This window comes from Coffea arabica, chromosome 1e (assembly GCF_036785885.1).
Source record: "Coffea arabica cultivar ET-39 chromosome 1e, Coffea Arabica ET-39 HiFi, whole genome shotgun sequence".
NCBI lineage: Eukaryota > Viridiplantae > Streptophyta > Magnoliopsida > Gentianales > Rubiaceae > Coffea > Coffea arabica.
Genome location: NC_092311.1, coordinates 53,266,535 through 53,284,490, shown reverse-complemented (window position 1 = coordinate 53,284,490; position 17,956 = coordinate 53,266,535). Strand labels below are relative to the sequence as shown.

General features: G+C 37.3%; 2 protein-coding genes across 9 annotated transcripts; one reads left to right on the top strand and one right to left on the bottom strand.

The window, feature by feature from the left end:
• The first annotated feature begins 1,981 nt into the window (after positions 1–1,981).
• Positions 1,982–6,205, top strand: LOC113733082 (protein indeterminate-domain 12-like). Its single transcript, XM_027259229.2, has 3 exons — positions 1,982–2,725; positions 2,904–3,300; positions 5,067–6,205. The coding sequence occupies exons 1-3, from the start codon at positions 2,554–2,556 to the stop codon at positions 5,968–5,970; spliced, it is 1,473 nt and encodes a 490-aa protein (XP_027115030.1). The 5' UTR covers positions 1,982–2,553; the 3' UTR covers positions 5,971–6,205.
• Positions 6,206–9,613: 3,408 nt separating this feature from the next.
• On the bottom strand, positions 9,614–17,095 carry LOC113733036 (lysine-specific demethylase JMJ31). Of its 8 annotated transcripts, none has more exons than XR_003458960.2 (15): positions 16,840–17,095; positions 16,638–16,715; positions 16,354–16,437; positions 16,103–16,258; positions 15,843–15,911; positions 15,592–15,718; positions 14,534–14,609; positions 14,287–14,403; positions 13,588–13,707; positions 13,451–13,469; positions 13,249–13,330; positions 12,818–13,089; positions 11,465–11,596; positions 11,263–11,356; positions 9,614–10,084 (listed from the first exon to the last, which is right to left on the bottom strand). XR_003458960.2 is itself a non-coding variant. In XM_027259162.2 (15 exons), the coding sequence occupies exons 1-15, from the start codon at positions 16,948–16,950 to the stop codon at positions 10,016–10,018; spliced, it is 1,590 nt and encodes a 529-aa protein (XP_027114963.1). In that variant the 5' UTR covers positions 16,951–17,095; the 3' UTR covers positions 9,614–10,015. The 8 variants fall into 8 exon arrangements, 6 of the variants coding, with proteins under 6 accessions (XP_027114963.1, XP_027114970.1, XP_027114976.1 ...); XM_027259162.2 differs by having other exon boundaries at positions 11,465–11,580; XM_027259169.2 differs by having other exon boundaries at positions 11,465–11,580; positions 14,534–14,606.
• Between the last annotated feature and the right edge of the window lie 861 nt (positions 17,096–17,956).

The window sequence follows — 17,956 nt, the reverse complement described above, 5'->3', positions numbered from 1 at the left end:
TCCAAGCTCAATGGGAACGAAATTTCCAGCTAGCAATAAAAAAGAAATGATGGCCATAGCTTGACATCACAAGAATTATACTGTACCATCCAAATATACCAAATTTTAAGTGGATAGACTTCTTGATTTTTTTTTTCCCCCATAATTCTGGCTCATGCTTCATTTATTTATTTATTTATTTATTTAATTCTGGATCAACTTTAAGTCAATTACTGATCATTTCTGCAGCGACATGATTATGTAATGTTGCTGAAAAGACTTCCAAGAGCACCATACGTTCAAAGTCGCGAGGAAGCATATATATATATTTGTCATCACCTTGTCCCTGAGGTAAAGGCGTTTGAATCCAAATACTCTACAAAGAAAGCTATCTGATCCGGACCATTGAAATCTAAGAAGCACATGACATCTAAAGAGTTTTAAAAAATCCATTTTTACTTGAAATATGCATGGCATCAAATTCCCCTCCTCTCCCCTTGCTTCTTAAATCCTATTTCTCTCACCTTTTTTTTTTTTTTTTTTAGAAAAAAAGGATCAAAAGATAAAATGTATATACTACTTTTTTTTTTTCAAGGGTGTCCTAGAGTACTTCTAGCTTTTGCATGCATGGTTAATTATGCTACTCTCCTTTAATTGCAAGCTGTACTTGGACTTGGGAATTGAGTCCTTTTTATCTCGGAAGCTAATTCTATAACTTATCACAGTTGCAGCAGCTGGAAGAAGATGAGATTGTCAAAAGACTCGAACAATTTTTGTATATCTGTACTGTATGGCTTTTGATTTAGGTTTGGAATTAAAAAAAAAAAAAAGAAAAACAGTTCAGGTTAGAGAAAAGAAGAGAGCTTCTACATTCCCCATGGTGGGATTTTGGGGTTCTGCACTCGGTAGCTTCCACTGTGAACTAGGACGAGAGAATTATTACAAAAGAAAGAGAGGCAGAGAGGGAAAAATCCACATGGAAATAATTGAAAACAAGAAAAAGCTTCCATGATTACATGAACTTAGGTCTTAGAATCTCATGAAGAATTGCCCACTATTCTTCTAAAGCATGCACAATATTAATATCCACTACCTGGAATAATGTGGGATTATATGGCCAGATATATTGGTTTTTAACAACCCAAACCTCCCCCCCCCCCCCCACAACACCCCTAAAAGTGTTTAGGTAGGATTGTGGGGGAGGGCGGGGGCAACATTTGAAAATGGAAAAAAAAAAAAAAATTTTACAGATGGCATTTGTAGTATTATGATCGCAATCTCGTTTCGTGATTAGTAGCCCTATAATCTTATAGAGCTCGAGCAGACAAGTATTCTGTCTCTGTTATAGACGTGGGGTTGTATTACAAGAAGTTGCGAGAGGCTCCACCATGACTGACATTCTCTAGCAAAATTTGCCTCCAGGCGTTAGCACCAGCCTCCTCCCCTCCCTGGTAAGCAAGCTTTTAAACCTCTGCTTTATTAGCAACCGCTGCTACTAGTCCACTAGGAGTACTTTTTTTTTTTGTAACTATCATTCCATTCAAATCAAGGCCCTTTTAGCATTGGGTGTTTTATAACAGGATCAAAGGAAAGGACAGAGTGCCAACGTCACTCATGCACAAAGAAGAATTTGAAAAGCAACTAGTAAAAGAGAAAACGAGATGAATGATGGAAATATAGAATAATTTGGTCATGGGCTGGGTACTTTGGCATTCTTTGTGTCTTTGCTCACAAATTGGCCTCATCCCTCTCTCTTTCACAGTTCACACATACACATGGACACATCCCTTTTGCAGAATTTTTAGCTTTCCTTGAATTTACTTACCTTTTTCTAATACCGTATTACTGGGTTTTCTTTACTTGCAGTGTATTAGTCTTTCCGTATTCTCTATTTGGCCAAACTTACTACTTTGCGACTGTAATCATCACGTCGTGTAGTCTGTACAAAATTTCTACCTACTGATATTCTCCCCACATGTTCTCTTTATTCGCATATATAGATGGATGGAAACACTGATGGCTACTGAAGGAGAGAGTCATTGGATAGTGGGAACGAAGGGTTTCCAGCAAAAAAGGGGTGAAAAAAAATAAAAACCATCTTCTTGTCTGTTCTTTCCATGTTATACACTTTCGCATGGCGCCCTTGAATTGATAGGGTAGCCCAATAGAGATAGAAAGAAAGAGAAATCTGAATTTTGTTGCAGAGTTGATCAGACAAGTAAACCAACCACGGTTAGATGGTGACTCTAAGAATCACCTATCATCATCATTTCTTCACGAGATTTTGCTTTCAAAGCCAAAACCCACTGAGAATCTGAACTGATGCCTTTCTGTGGCGAGATGTCACAGTAGTTGCCATCTGTTGTTTTTTCCTCAAACACATCAATATTGCTTAGCTTTGTCTTTTAATTAAATTGGCTTCTTCTACATATCCAAGCTGTTTTCCTTCCATCTCTTTGTTTTATCTCCGAGGGTCTTAAAAGAGTTTGTTACATGGACAGTAAATGGTTCAAGGATTCAAACAAATAATACATCATCAGACTAAGCCACCTTTCTTTCTTGTGTTCTTTTGCAATGTTTCACTACACAGTAATGTCTAACTCAGCTTCTCTGTCTGAGGAAGCTAGTGTCTCTTCTGTCTCTAAGGTTCAAGATTTTGGCAGCTTAAATCCTATGGTTCAGACCAGTTCATCTCATCAGCAGCCTCAGAAGATCAAGAAGAAGAGAAATCTCCCTGGAAATCCGGGTAATCAATTTTTATTTTCACGAAATAGCTAAAGTTCTATCGTCACAAAAAAGATGACATATATCATAGAGACGATGTATCTCATTCCTTGTATATATATATGGTATTTTATTTTTTATTTTTTAATCCATACATCTCATGTGACGTGCTTTTAATTACAATCTAATTGGCGCCGCAGACCCTGATGCTGAGGTGATTGCATTATCACCAAAGACACTTCTGGCTACAAATCGTTTTGTTTGTGAGATCTGCAACAAGGGATTTCAGAGAGATCAGAACCTTCAGCTTCATAGGAGGGGCCACAACCTTCCCTGGAAACTGAAACAAAGAAACAACAAAGAAATCAAGAAAAGAGCGTATGTTTGCCCAGAGCCCACGTGCGTTCATCACCACCCCTCAAGGGCTCTTGGTGATCTTACGGGGATCAAGAAACACTACTGCAGGAAACATGGGGAGAAGAAATGGAAGTGTGAGAAGTGCTCAAAGATATATGCAGTTCAATCAGATTGGAAAGCTCACACAAAAACCTGCGGAACTAGAGAATATAGATGTGATTGTGGTACCCTTTTTTCCAGGTAAATGTTTTTGGTTTTTTTTTTGCCTTTTGGTTTTGATTATGCAACTCTTTTGCTTGGAATTTGTACGTCTCTTTTGGTCACGGAGTCCCACGCACTCAAACCTCTGATCTGGTAAAAGTTTTTCCCGTTAATCAATGCGGCCAGATAGGGGATATATGTCCGTTGCTTAAGTGGGAAATTTTGTACCTGAGAAAGATGGATTTGACATGGCTTTCTTATTCTGCCCAGGGCAGTAAGCTCTGCCGGGAATTTAGATGGGGAAGCCATTAATGCGACTATCTGTCCGCAAATGACAGGTCAAACTTCAAAGAAATAGAACGCATTAACTTTGAACTCCACCTACTCACGAGACCACCGGATGTAAGAACGGACTATAAAAACGAGAGCCACACACCCCTAGAGAGGGAATAATAATAATAATAACAGAATAAGAGTTCTGGGATGTCTCAGACCCGATTAGCGGAAAGTGTCTCATCCAGTCCTCGTACCAAAAATGCCTGAATCATTAGATCACCTCTCTATTTGTTAGTCCAGGAAACTAGCACTAGCATTTTACCTAGAACCAAACCCAATCCTTTAGCAAAATTAATTTACGATTTGTGGTGCGATAGTGATGTCTCAAATCCTTATCCTAGTTAAGGTAGGCCTTTTTTTTTATGTCTGAACTCGATTGAGACAAAAGTTTCCCATGCAGGGATTATGGTGTTCAACCACTTGAAAAAATGGAGCAGTGACAAGTGAAAACAGTCTTAAAGACAATGATGAATTTTGTGTAGTTGTAGTACCGATCATTGTACAAATCAAGGTTAGAGAAGCTTTCATGGTCGAGAATCCCAGGGTAATATTGCATAGAGGGGATGCATGTCATGATTCTCCTACTGAGTTCTGAAAGTTCAGACCGTCATCATCACAGTTCACAACACATATATTCCCCAAAGGAAAAATATCTCGTACTATAAGTCCTGGGATTTCAATTGCCAATAATACCAAAGATACGTCCATGTAGAAATATCTGCCTCAGGGCATAAGGCTGACCTCATATCGTGCATGAGCTCTAAGTTCAAAAATATGCCAATTTCTGCATGGTTAAAACTTAAAAGCCAATGAACTCCTGCATGACTATGATGGAGAATGCAGCTCTCTCGGACACACACACACACAGAGGAACGTCCTTATCCTTCCCCAGCATAAATATGGTATTACTGCACTTTGTTTTTGAGCCACGAAATATACATTTAATTTACTCCTACTAAAAGTTTCTTTTTGACTTCCCGTGGTCTCATCGAATAGTTAAATGTGCATGCATCAGAAGTTGGATGGGGACGTTGATCGAGCATTTCATGGTTCAAATTAGACAACAAGTATTTTCCCTTAATTCAAGGGTCCAATTACTTTCTTGTATGCATCGCACAAGCAAGATTATCAGTCAAGTAGTTGGAAAATAAGTCTTAACTAGTATTAAATTTGTTAAAAAAGGAAGGTGGAAGGTGGCAGAATCTGATCATGACCCTCCATTTCTGTAATTGCGTCTCGTACAATTGACAAAATGCAATTTGTTGAGGGCGCTAATCCTTTGCCAACCATGTGTTGATTCTTGGTGTTCTTTATCTCCCAAACAAGACATAGGTTTGGGTTGCTCGTGTGTAGACTGCATTTGTTTCTCAAGGTAAAAGTAAGAGCACTACATTGGCGCTATCGTTTGTCTTTGAAATTGTTGGATTGTATTTTCGTTGTTTTATGATTCAATTCTATGCATGACACAGGAAGGATAGCTTCATCACCCACAGAGCATTCTGCGATGCTTTGGCTCAGGAAAGTGCAAGACTCTCAGCAAACTCAGTACTCGCCTCAACAGCAGCAGCCACCGCCAACCCACAGCTCTTCCGTCTAAATTTCCATCAGACCACCACCACCCCATCATCCCTCTTCCCATTCCCGCCAACCCAACATGATCAACAGCAGCCCCACTTCCCAAACCCTCCTACTCCTACTCCAACTGATCATCACATTTCCCTTAACCACCCTTGGGTCGATTCTTGTCAAAACCCTAAACCTACCCAATACCCAAACCAACCACAACTTCTTCACGATATCAAGCCTGAAACCCTCCACCTTCCCATTTCTTCGCAGTTTTTATATCAAGAACCACCGCCACCAACCCACAAGAGGATCAATATCCCGTCATTAATACCTGTCCAAACCCAGCTCAATGACACTGCCGGCGTTCATCATCTCTCCGCCACCGCTCTCCTTCAAAAGGCGGCCACCCTGGGTGCACATTCTGTTGGTCACGTCAACTCTGCTATGACTCAGCTCGACATGAGCACCATTGGTCACGTCACCAATGGAATCCCGCCTGAGTACTCGGGCTTCACCACCTCCGCAAATCTTGCTGCGTGGCAAAAAAGTGACCGTCTCACCAGGGATTTTCTTGGCTTGACCGGTGATCACCAGTCATGTGGCGGCGGCGGCGGTTCTGTCAACGGGAATGGAAATGCGAATATTGACGTTAATGTTAACGTGAATATGAGAGGTGTGCTATCATTCACCGGGAGCGTGGAGTTCCCGGCCACTTATGAGCGTGACCTTTCACTGCTGAAGCACCAGAGCTTTGGTTTTGCTGAGCCTGCAGCCTCGGAAGCTTGGAGAAATTGTTCAAGAGTTTGATGCAGGTCTCGACAGATTATGGCGATGTGCTTTGCAATCAACAAGTGAAAAATTATTGCTTTATGCATTTATTTTCCCTTTTTTTTGTTCTTTTGGGTCTTGGCCTTGGCGGAAAATGCTTATATATTTGTTCCTAGGTTTATTCTGACATTTTGCTTATGAGGTCATGACTTCTTCTTGTTCTTATGTTAAACCTTCCGGGTCTTTTATCCTACGTCAACCTTAGAATTTTATAGCTGTTGGTTTTTATTTATTTTAGTCTCTCTTTTAAAGCAGTTGTATGCACTAATATATGCACTATTATCATCGTTCGATACGTGATAACTTATCTAAATTATAATCTGAAATCCAAATTTTTTTCATATGCTATACATTTGACTATAACAGTGCACGCACTATCACTACCGTATAAAATTAAGTCTCATTATTTAGTATATTTGAATTTTTTTATCAAGTTGATTTCCTAAGGATATTCTTCCTGAAACTTTAGAAGAGTGATAACTAACTTCTTAAAGGTGGCGAAAGCAGTAGAATTATGAGCTGGTGATCAAACTATGCAGTCTTCAATTAAACATCCCTTTTCACGGGATGCAGAAAAGAATGTGAGGCAGGAAAATCCTATATTTCTTGCAAAGGGTTGTTCTTCTCTTTGCTTTGAACGTGGATGGGTTGAGTGATGTGAAAAACAAAATAACATTGTATGGGTCTAAAGATCAATATTTGTGTAATCTGTTTCGCAATTAAACAAATTTGGTCGTTTAGGGACGTGAATATGGGAGATGATTTGGTTGGCGCTTTTGGTCTGGTTGAGTTTATCTGGAAAAGAAATGGATCAAAAGCAAAGCAAAGTATATTCTGCACTCCAAAAGGAGGAAAAAGGGGTAAGCATTAGTACATGTCGGTGGCTGCGCAAGCCCAGATATTCCTTGTATTCGACTCGAGGTACGTATTAAAATTAAAGCCACATATGGATTCTTTCGTTAAATATCGATCATTGAGAGTATGAATGAATATGGGGATTTGGGACATAAGATTGTACCCTGTTCTGATGATCGATTGGATCTTACGTACATCTCCTCCATTTTAATGTTTGAAACAAAGTACTATAACAAAAATCTGCAATCAAATTTGGTCCACACTGAAAATATTCATATAGGAACTACTAGTATATATGCTTGAGAAAATGTGGAAGGGATGTGGTGATGAGAAATCTAATTAGCAAAAAAGAAATATAGAATTGGTGGCATCATTGTTATCGCTGTCTATGCCGGGGTTAAATAAGATAAGATAGGTCGTTCTATCAGAAAAGAAAAACGCACAATTACTAGTAGGAAGACTGGTAAAATTCGAAATTAAGAGTAGCATTAAGAAGATGGGGTGAAATGGATTTTCTACGGCACTCACTTCTATATCTAAAATATCAATCCCAAGAAATTCTTTTCCTTATCTCTCTCCTTTTTATTGCAAGGTACCACATTCGTAAAATGGAAAGGTTTGATGTATTTAACAGCTCAACAATGCCCTTTTATTGCATCGTCGATGGTAGCCCTTTTCTAAAGAAGGATAGAGGAGCAGAGAAGCTGCAAAAACCAGTTGCAAGTGTGAGTAGAAATTAAAGGTGACTAAGTTGATTCTGCGTGTGTGTGTGTGTGTGTGTGTGTGTGTGTGTGTGTGCAATTTTTAGTGGTGGTCCGGGCCCGGGGACATGCATTGCTATTGCGTGGTTTGTAAGTGGTGGTACAAACCAAAAAGAAAAAAGAGAAAAAGAAGGGGAAAAATTAAAGATCAAAAAAAAAAAAAAAAAAAGAAGAAGAAGAAAAGAAAGATGAGCAAAATAATAAAGAGGATGAAAAATGTCAACGCCCGTGAAAGAGAGACTCCCATTGCAGCATCGAAAGGTTTGGAATTAGAATTGTTTCTTTTACAGGACAAGTCTTTCTTAAATTCCGTGCACGTCCCCATGCAACAGCCTTTAGCTTGCTTGATGGCAAGGCAGCTAACCTTTGAAAACGATCCCAGCATCACATGCTACGTATTCCTTCTCTGTTTTTAATTTTCGCCTATGCAAGAATTACAAGACCTTACGCCCAAGTCTGGACTCAGTTTCTTGACCCCCTAAATAATAATATCTTATTTGCTTTACGAGCAAAAAGAACAAAGGTGAAAACAAGGAATAAAGCCGTGAGCACGAAATTCTAGTTTAAAGAATACAATATGAGATCGCTATGGATCTTCTATGCTATTTCCACTCTTTTTTGTTTTACTATATCGTATGTCCACTTTTTTAGTATTCCAACCAAGTCTTGAGAGATATTATCGTTTGTTGAAAAAAAAAAAAAAAACCAAGTAGTCTTGAGCGAAGCAGGAAAAGTGAGCACGATTTCACGGACCGGAAAACAGATTCGAACAGCAAAAGTTGTATAGAGTTTCCCTTAGCCTAAGGCTGGATGCAGAGATTCCGAGGAGGTTTAATTGACGCTTGCCTAATTCAGTACACAAGGAATTTAGATAAGTTTATCCTGCTTCTGTTACTTTTTAGAGGCAGCAGGGGTTAAGGAATATTAATATTATTATTTGACCATAGAGAGATGAGTACGATCATGTATAATCATCCATTCCAAAAATTGTCCAATCTGTGATTTTCAAGCACATTCAGCATCGAAGATAGAAGGGGAAAAGAGAATAAGCACATGAATTAATGAATGCAGCAGCCAAGAAAACGTATGGTATATCCTAGCTTTTAGAAGGTAAATTTATGCAGCAGGCTTAAGGTACAATACAGCACACCATTTGCCTACTAGAAAGACCGGTGCTTTTTTATCTAGCTTTGACTGCACAACCAGACAAACAAAAAGCAAGCTTCTCTTCTATTCCCTGCTCCCCTTCCTCTCTAAAAGACTTGTGCTATCTTTGATCAGGGAATCTCATCTCCACTAGCCTTACCTTTTCCCCTACTTCTTCTTCCATCCAGAATCAACAATGAATCCAGACCACTTTTTCATGCTTTTTCTCTTTAGCCTTGAGCTCAAAAACCGCTGTAATGTAAATGACACTTCCCCGTAATCCCTAACCTTAACTACGCAAAAAAGACATGTTTCACTTCAACTAAAATCCAGCATAAGTCTCAAAATTATGTGGTAGAATTAAAATTATAAACTTTTCATCCTATTCTGAATAAAGATGATTCCGCTGGGAAGTGAAACTGAAAGCAGATGGCAGCTTGAAGTCCCACCTTAGTCAACTTTTCATCCAGTTTCTCAATCACCACGAAAGCCAAAATATTAAAATGTTCCCTAGGGGGCCCGGTGTTGCTTGGTGAGATATTCCTATCTTTATGCAAGTACCAAATTTTGGTAATCAAAGTAATGGAACTTTAAAGCATCTTGCAAGATAACACCTCATGTTAATTTACCCCATAATCTGCATTCACAACTATCTAATAGTGTCATTTTCACCACTCCACAATCCACAGAGAGAAGGAAATCAGATAGAAATTAGTAGCTTAAACACCCTTTATTTTCATATATCCATGAAAGTTTAAGCATAAAAATGTCAGCTTTACATTTTAGATGATTCATGCACACCTCTTATTGCTGGTTCACTAACACATGTAAAGCTTGGAAGTAGAATATCTCCATGGACATTGGACAAAACAAATTTGGCATTAACAAAGGGGATCAGACGAAATAATGGTCCAGATAGAAATACAGATACTTGATTATCTTCGTTTCACTTAACTATTGAGGATCAAGGATCAGTTACTCCACAATCAGGATCCTTGCCAAATAAAGCCAAAAAATAAATAATAAAAAGCAGAAGAAAGGCACTTCCTGTAAATGTATCTGACAAAACAAATTGCAGTAGAAGTCCCTAGGATACATCAGTAATTACCAACAACAGGATCAGGTATTGTACAAGGCATATTTCTTTTTCCTGTCTAAGACATGCACAAGCGCAAACCAATAAAAAAAGAGTCACCTCAGAAGTGAATTTGAATAAGTTAGGGACCAGTAGTCCTTAGAAAAGCCAAGTACCAGTCAACGTCTCATTTAACCAAAGGTTTTGAACCATCAAAATGTACTCCCAAATACTGGTCCAGCACATTCTTGAATGCCTGAGGCAACAGACAATTAAAAATAAAGGCTAGCACTATAATCATGAAGTAGCACACAGTCATTTCTAATTCTTTTCGAAACAAAAGTATATGATTGTGCATTATTGACCAACATCTTCAGAGACAAATGCACATAAAGAACAATCATACCAGAAATGTGTGCTCACATTCTTGAAATGTTATATGCAAGTAACTAAAAGAAAAATAAATGTCATGGTCAAAATAATGCCAGTAAAGACTTCTCTAATAAGCTAACATACATAAAAACCAAAATTAACAAAAGAAGTAGAATGGTCAAAGTTTGTGGCTCAAAAGCGGAAACGAAGTGAAGGCAGCAACAAGTGTACAAATGGAGTGCATAAGGCACCTTGATGTGATAAAATCAGCGATCTCATACCACCACGTTTTTCCTCTAGTAATAACACATTGACGAGAGATGAAATGCTAGCTCTCTTAGCATTTCAACTCAGGATGCATCAACAGCCAAGTATTTCTACCACTAGCTTAACTACAAAAGATCCTTTCCGGAAAAGTAAACTTTATAAATGGAGCAGTACATAAGGAAATTCAATCTTGTCTTAGAACAAGGATTCCACTCTCCATTTTCCTATGTTCAGATTAAAAGGACTTTCAACATGATGAATGTATTTTAACTTCATATTGTTAAAAGGACTTTCAATATGAATGTATTTTTTTATTGTTCACAGCAAATTATGATGTCAATACTAGAGCAACACCGAGGTCATAAAGATTCAAATGATTCAAAAGAATCTTAGACACTAGAAACTGCAGCTTAATGCAATGGATCTGCCAGTCAGCTGCAAAAGCATTGAGAAAAACATTATTGGCATACACAATCGTATTATATCTCCCTCAAGCAACTCTGAAGTATAGTGAAATACAATGACAATCTCCAAAATATATCGTCTATACTGGTTAATATAATCAGAGAACCAATGTCTCAAATCTTCACATGTAATGACATACTTTTAACTGCCAAACCCCCTGCCTCCATATAAACCACTAATAAATAAAATAAGAAAAGAGGAGGAATCACTTTAAGCTTGTGCAGGAGCAAGTAGTTAAAGTTCAAATTAAGATTCTAATTTTTAGCATATCAGGTCAATGATTCAAAGCTACTGAAGCTACCCAAACTTCAAGTACAGGACTTCTCATACCTGACGTGCAAATGACTCTTTTCCATTCAAAAGTGCATCCATTGCAGCAATCTGGTTGTCGAAAACACCATAGAAAATCTGGTAAAACTGGCTTCTGTAAGAGTCACGTATTGAAGGATAGGGGAAAAAGTCAGTAAATATCTTACTTCAAAAGAAGATAAGAACTCAATAACCAATATAAATAACAACTATCCAACCATACCGATCTTCTTCACCAATCAGCTGATCCATCTCCTCAAACTTTCGAGTAAGGACCTCTGCCCCAACGGGTGAGAGCACAAGCAATATCAAGGCCTCAAGAGTTCTTGGGAAATTGTGCTGTAATTGCAAAAGGCTGTAAAATGAATGCAAAGCAGAAGGGAAGAAAAGAAGGAGAAGGCAGCATCTAAGCATGCTGATTCACAATGATGCTTGATAGTACAAGCACTTCAAAGAAACAATCAAAAACTGGAACAGCAAACTGTAGATAGATCGAACCTGAATAAATACAGAAGACATGTGAAGAAACAAAATGTGGCCTCTGGGCCTAAAAGTGGGAAGAAGATAAAAACAAAAATGAAAAGAAACAAAAGGACAAACTCTCTCAATTGTCTTAAATTCCAGTATCTAGCATTTAACTGGTATTAACTCAAACATGATCAGTTTCACTTTACATTTTCTCAAAAGGGAATCTCTAACCAACAAAGGAAAGTACAATGAACTTCCCGATTGCGTACAATGGAGGGCATCTCTATGCCAAACTTACAACGTCTCCTAACAACAACGAGACAGGCACTTCCATTTCTATATTCACCTTTGGCAAGTTCAACTGCAACTAAAACTAAGCTTGTGACTTCACATCTTCTCTATCCAGACACTAGCAAGTAAAGGCCTGTAAAAGCTAATCCAACGCAAACTACTTTTTAAAGAATGATCATGTGGCTAAACTACTTTTAAGGATGATCATTTGGCTTGTTATAAAGCAGAACAGATGTCAAAAGTCTAGATTGCTTCCAGTGAGACCCAGCGGCATGTTTGACAAGTCCAGAACTGGCTTCAGTGCACTACATGGTGACAATGCCACCAAAATACTCTAGACAGTTAGAATGAGCTCTCTATAGTCAAATGGTTTTGCTTCAGAATGGGGATCTTAATCTGTCAAGCTATCAAAAATTGGCAGTCATAAACTCAACATTAGTTTTTCCTTGACCAATTCAACCTAGAAAGTCCCTCTGTCAAAGCTAAATGCAAGTAAAAAGGTGAGGATAACCTGAATTACGATTAGATTACACAGCACAAAGGACTCACCTGAATTTTCAACTAGCAGATAGTTCTCAAATACCAATTGTCATCTCTACCTAGAAGATCCCCCAATACGTTATATAATGTTTATCTCAAAACAGTTCAGTAAACTTTAGAGCTCTATAAGACAAGAAAGAAACTGCCCACAGGGCATCAAGTATAAGGCAGAAAACATAAACAAGGAGCATGTCCAGATGAATATAATCGAATGCATAGCACATCAAAGAGTCTAGTAAATAAAAAACCAGCTTTGAGGGAATTATATGCAACTTACTGCCATTGCAAGCAATACACATCGAAGGGCAAGCGGTTGGAGAGTCCACAACAGTAATGCAACTGGGTCATCTTTCAAGTTGAATAAGTCCGGTTTCATTATTTCATTACTTTCATCTTTCCCTTCAACAGCCAAATTATTTGCTGGGGTGCTATTCACTGGTTGGTTTGGATTGACACGTTCATGAACCAAAGAAACAAGTTTCTGAAGAGCAGAGACTGCAAGTTGATCCATTTCATGCAACACGCTCATTTGCCTTAACTGTACCCCTCCTGAAGAAAATTTGCTTACCCAGTCATGATCCAGAAGATGTTTACTGCAATCTGTCAGTTGCAGGAATGCCAGAACCAGTTTTCTCCAGAAGAAGGCCCAAGAAATAATAACTGAATATTGTCATTTAACAAAAAAATAATCATCTCGAAATTCTTTACCTGGAACCCTGGTCTTTGGTTGGTCGCTTTGATTACCATCTATTTTGTCGTCCACAAGAGAAGGCAAATGCAGCAATTGGTTCTACCCTAATCATAAAAGGAATGGTCATTATTCTCAATGCTCAGTTTATACTACATCATCAAGTCTGTTAAATCCAGAATTATTATATGATAGATGATAGCTTAACAAAGAATTGCTTACCATCTCTTTGTCAATCAATCTTCAATCCAAGGTGAAAAAGATGGAAAGGGAACATGCAGAGAGAAAGAAAATTAGCTTATTGCCAGAGTAATTAATCAATAAAGATCAAAAGGTGAAGAAAAATATTATAGGACAACCTTCTCAGTATTCTACGCAAATAATAGGAATCCATGTGGTCTGACAAACCAGACATCATGTCTGAGCGCCACCAGAAGTTAACAGCAATGGTCAAAGTTTCACTGTCCACTTGGTGGTACCTGGTAAGGAGAAAGAGATAAAGTAAAAACTAAAATAAATATACTTTTGCTCAAGTACAAGTACATTCTCATATAGGAAATCCTCTTTCTCCTAGAACACAATGATACACAAGCACATATATTTAAATTCTTTATATACTTTCGGAAACATATACCCATGGCTCATGGCTGTCTCAAAATCTTACTATTATACAGCATATTTCTCCTAAAAAGAAATATATCAAATTCAAGACTAGTTTATAAACCCAGAAAAAGGTTTAACAACAATTACAAGATTGTACATTTGTTGCATTTAGTGAGTTATCACACCATGCCTTAAAGGCATAGTCACATATTACAAAATATTGGGATGCCTCAACTTTCTTTTTTTAAGCCCACCAGAAAAAGATACTTGCAGAATGATCTTGGTGCAATCTGTTACCTGGTACCTCAATGACAATAGAATCCTACAGTAGTGCATAAAAGAAAGGTACAACAAAGCTAGCAAAGAAAGAACAACTGATTTTCAGTACAACGTTCTTCCATATTAACAGAACCAGGAAACAATTCAAGAAGATAAACAAAAACATATGAAATTACCACCCCTCAGGAATGAAAAGAGCATCGCCGCCATGAAGAATAATCTTCTGGGAATATTCATCAGAATGTTCTGCCCTTGGATGTGCACAAAAGTTTGGTTCGTCTAAATCTAGGGTGCTGAAAAAAAAATAAGCAAAGAAAAATGAAGGCAGGCAACAAAATACTTAACAACAAAGAATTAGACAAAAGAGCAACTCTTTCCATTTCAGACTTCCATTCTCCACCCCAAGGATATATAGTGAAATACCTGTGATTTGAAGCCTCCCCATATATGGGGCGTGGATACAGAAAGGGACATGCAGAAGGTGGCCATAACACAACTGCTAACAAAGCAAGTTGAGAAACATACACAGGATCAGCCTAGATAAGATTGCCAAAATCCAAAAAATACATATACACTATTACTGTCAGCACCCACTACATAAAATGCAATACATGATACACGTATTTAGTGTTTGAATGTATATGTATTGTGTATTATGACTCTTTTCATGCACCTGCTACTTTATATTGTTTATATAAGTACATAAGCAGTCATACACTATCGCCTTCAGCAACTAGTTTGAGCACTCATAGATGAGAAAGAAATAAAAGGTTGAAGAATCATAAGCCCCTCATCTATCACTACCTTCTCTCTTTTTTCTATGGGAATCAATAAGCAAAGATCACAAAGATGTGATGCCGTGAAATCAAACAAAAGCAAAACCAACCTAATTTCAAAAGTTATTTACACATTCGATATACACATAACAGATTCAATTAGTGTTTATCTAGCAAAATGATGCATTGACTCGATATTTTGTAAGCATAGACTGAAAAATGCATTTTAGGGGCCACACTTTTCAAAGTTACATGCATGGTTGATAAGCAACTAAACCTACCACAGTAAAACCTCACTTCAATTATACGAATCTAGAAAAGGACTTGAAAGAAAATCCAATAACTTTGTTTTGGTGTTTAAGTGAAACCACAAAGGCATTTTTACAGTGATGGACAGGATTCTGCAAATGTATGAACTATGATCTTTTTGCATGAGATAACTATCTATGAATAAAGAACAAATGTAAATGGATCACTTTAAGCTGCCTATTCTTCATAGCAAAACAAAAAAGAATCCCATGTGCAACTTAATAATCAACCTGGGAGCTAGTAGATACAATTCACCAATATGTGCTATAAACAGAATGCTAATACCAATTCCCAGGACAGCAGGAGGGACCCACAAGAGAAGATGAGAGTAAACACCAAAACTAAAAACCATTTAAAGCTGAAAAACCAATAACGAAGAACCATAGAAAATCAAACCTTGCTTACATCCAGAGACTATACATAGAAGGTTATGGTGTGGATCGTAGTGAGTGCTTGATCTACTTTGAGCACTATTCATCCACAAATTAATAGATGATATGGTTTTACTCTCCAAAAATGGAGGCTGTACAGATGAATGAAATCTGTTAGACAGCTAGGCAGCCAATACAAGCATTAAAAAATTTTAAAAAAATAAAAAAGTTAGGCAACCTAGATTTATTTTAAAAAATGAACTGAGAAAGCAATACCATTTCAACGTCCTCCCTCAAGCATTCCAACTGAACCTTCTCTGTGCACTCAATATTCAGAATTGGCACCTGATTCAGTAATCAAAGATTAATACCAGTTTAGGTCATCATATGCCTTAAGCAGTCTACATAATCTGCACACTACACTATGAGACTAACAGAAAGTTGCTTGAATAGCTCTAGATGTTGGAACTTAGATGATATGATATCGAGCAGAATTGGAAAAATCTCTCAATATGTATTTTCCAAGAATTTGGTACCTGTGCAAGATAAATCTGCTCAGGAAATTCAAATTGGCCAGTATGAGATTCTGTGGGAGTATGCTTCTTTGATTCAAGAAAACTATCTTCACCATCACATCTATCACATAAATTGTCCTTGCAATATCCAATAAACGTAGAGAAAGGCAATGAAACCTATAAAACTCCAATGAACAAAAATATGAGTAGAAGTGAAACCAAGACCAGATGATTCACATCCATGAGACAAGTTTTAGAAGCTAAATAATTACCCTTTCATGGCTTCTAATGTCTCCGTAAAATACTGGCGCTTGTTGGGAAAGCATGGCCTCCACTGTCGATGACCCTGCCTTTTCCTATTTCGAGTAGTATAGATATGCAAGTATGAAATTCCAGATGGCTCAAATGAGTTAGCAAGATATAATTCAGCATTTTAACAGGTGGTAGAACTTGAGCTGGTGGTATTTTATCCTACACAAGAAAAGCGATAGCGCCTAGACTACATATTCAATGTTTATTTCAGACAGACAGACAGACAGAAGGGAAGGAAAAAAACCTGCAAATAATCGAGACCGCCATTTGAGGGGTTCCATTGAGAAAAAGCCTTCCAATTTTTTATACAGCCGCTGAATACCTGTTTCATAAATGGTAGAAGCGTGCATATTCGGAGATTGTTCATGAGCAATAAACAAGATTTCCTTTAAACAAAGATAAGTTTATTGAGATTTATATGAAGGACTATTGAGTGGAAAGCATACCGCGGGAACGTTGAGAGGCTCAATCTCTGAAATGAACTCTTCAGCCGACGGAATTTTGTCAAACATCCGCATTCGCTGCAAGGATGCCGCCGACGACGACGACAAAGACATTTTGCTGCCAATGCTACCCTAAAGCTGAACTGAGTGGTAACGAGTTCTCTTTCCCGATGATGCTCTGCCCGCCGTTGTCTCGTGATCCTCCGGATGGTACAGCTGGGGTTACTCTATTTTCTCTCTCTCCTTTTTTGGATTAATTACAAAAACTACCCCGCGGTTTAATTAGTTTTGCACTTTATCCTTTAATGTTTTTTCTTTTACCTTATCCTTTAAATTATTAGTCAATTCCAATGTTACCTAACGAAATGTCAAATATCAAAAAGGTATAACCTATTTTGCACTTTACCCTCTAATACCATTTTTTTTTATTTGTCTGTTTATCCCAAAAATCATTAGTCAATCCCAATCTTCTTGCACCATTCAAGACAAATAATGTTTTAAAAAAATCAATATCCCACTGTAATCTTGAAATTTATCATATATGCATGGATAAAGGCCTTGTTAAATTTTATCCCTATAATTATAGATTTTTTAGATAGAGAAAAATATCTTGCTCATTTCATGCAATGAGGAAAAAATATTAGTGCAAAATTAAACAATTAAAATGTAGTTAAAGGTCTATAGAATGGGTTTATTACTTTATTTATATTATCGAAAATTAAACTATAAATGTTCAATGGGCACTCTTTTAGATAGGTCTTGGATGTTAATTTTTTGAAAAATGATGTCAAATTTAAAAATTACCCATACTCAAAGGAGTTTCAACAAATATACTACAATCCATGGTAATAAGCTCCCATTTTATATTTCCATGACAATCCATGGTAATTATACTTTCAAAACATAATATAGCACTCCCAACTGTTAATTGGGAGAAGAAAAAAAATTATAATGTGGAATATATCAAATTTCATGTTAAAATCACATCTACTATTATTAGGATTAATTTCAATTTACACTCTTAAATTTGTTTCACTTTCTCATATTGCATTCTAAACTTCAATTTTGAACATTTTGCGCCTTAAATTCTCAAGTTTCTCTTACTTAAACCTAATCAATA

Excerpts from the sequence above, each read along its gene's own strand:
- LOC113733082 (XM_027259229.2), top strand. The coding sequence starts at position 2,554 with ATGTTTCACTACACAGTAATGTCTAACTCAGCTTCTCTGTCTGAGGAA. Across the intron at positions 2,726-2,903 it reads AAATCTCCCTGGAAATCCGG|ACCCTGATGCTGAGGTGATT; the intron begins GTAATCAATTTT and ends TTGGCGCCGCAG. Across the intron at positions 3,301-5,066 it reads TGTGGTACCCTTTTTTCCAG|GAAGGATAGCTTCATCACCC; the intron begins GTAAATGTTTTT and ends TGCATGACACAG.
- LOC113733036 (XM_027259162.2), bottom strand. The coding sequence starts at position 16,950 with ATGTCTTTGTCGTCGTCGTCGGCGGCATCCTTGCAGCGAATGCGGATG. Across the intron at positions 14,610-15,591 it reads AGTCTCTGGATGTAAGCAAG|CAGTTGTGTTATGGCCACCT; the intron begins GTTTGATTTTCT and ends TTGCTTTGTTAG. Across the intron at positions 10,085-11,262 it reads AAGAGTCATTTGCACGTCAG|GCATTCAAGAATGTGCTGGA; the intron begins GTATGAGAAGTC and ends CTGTTGCCTCAG.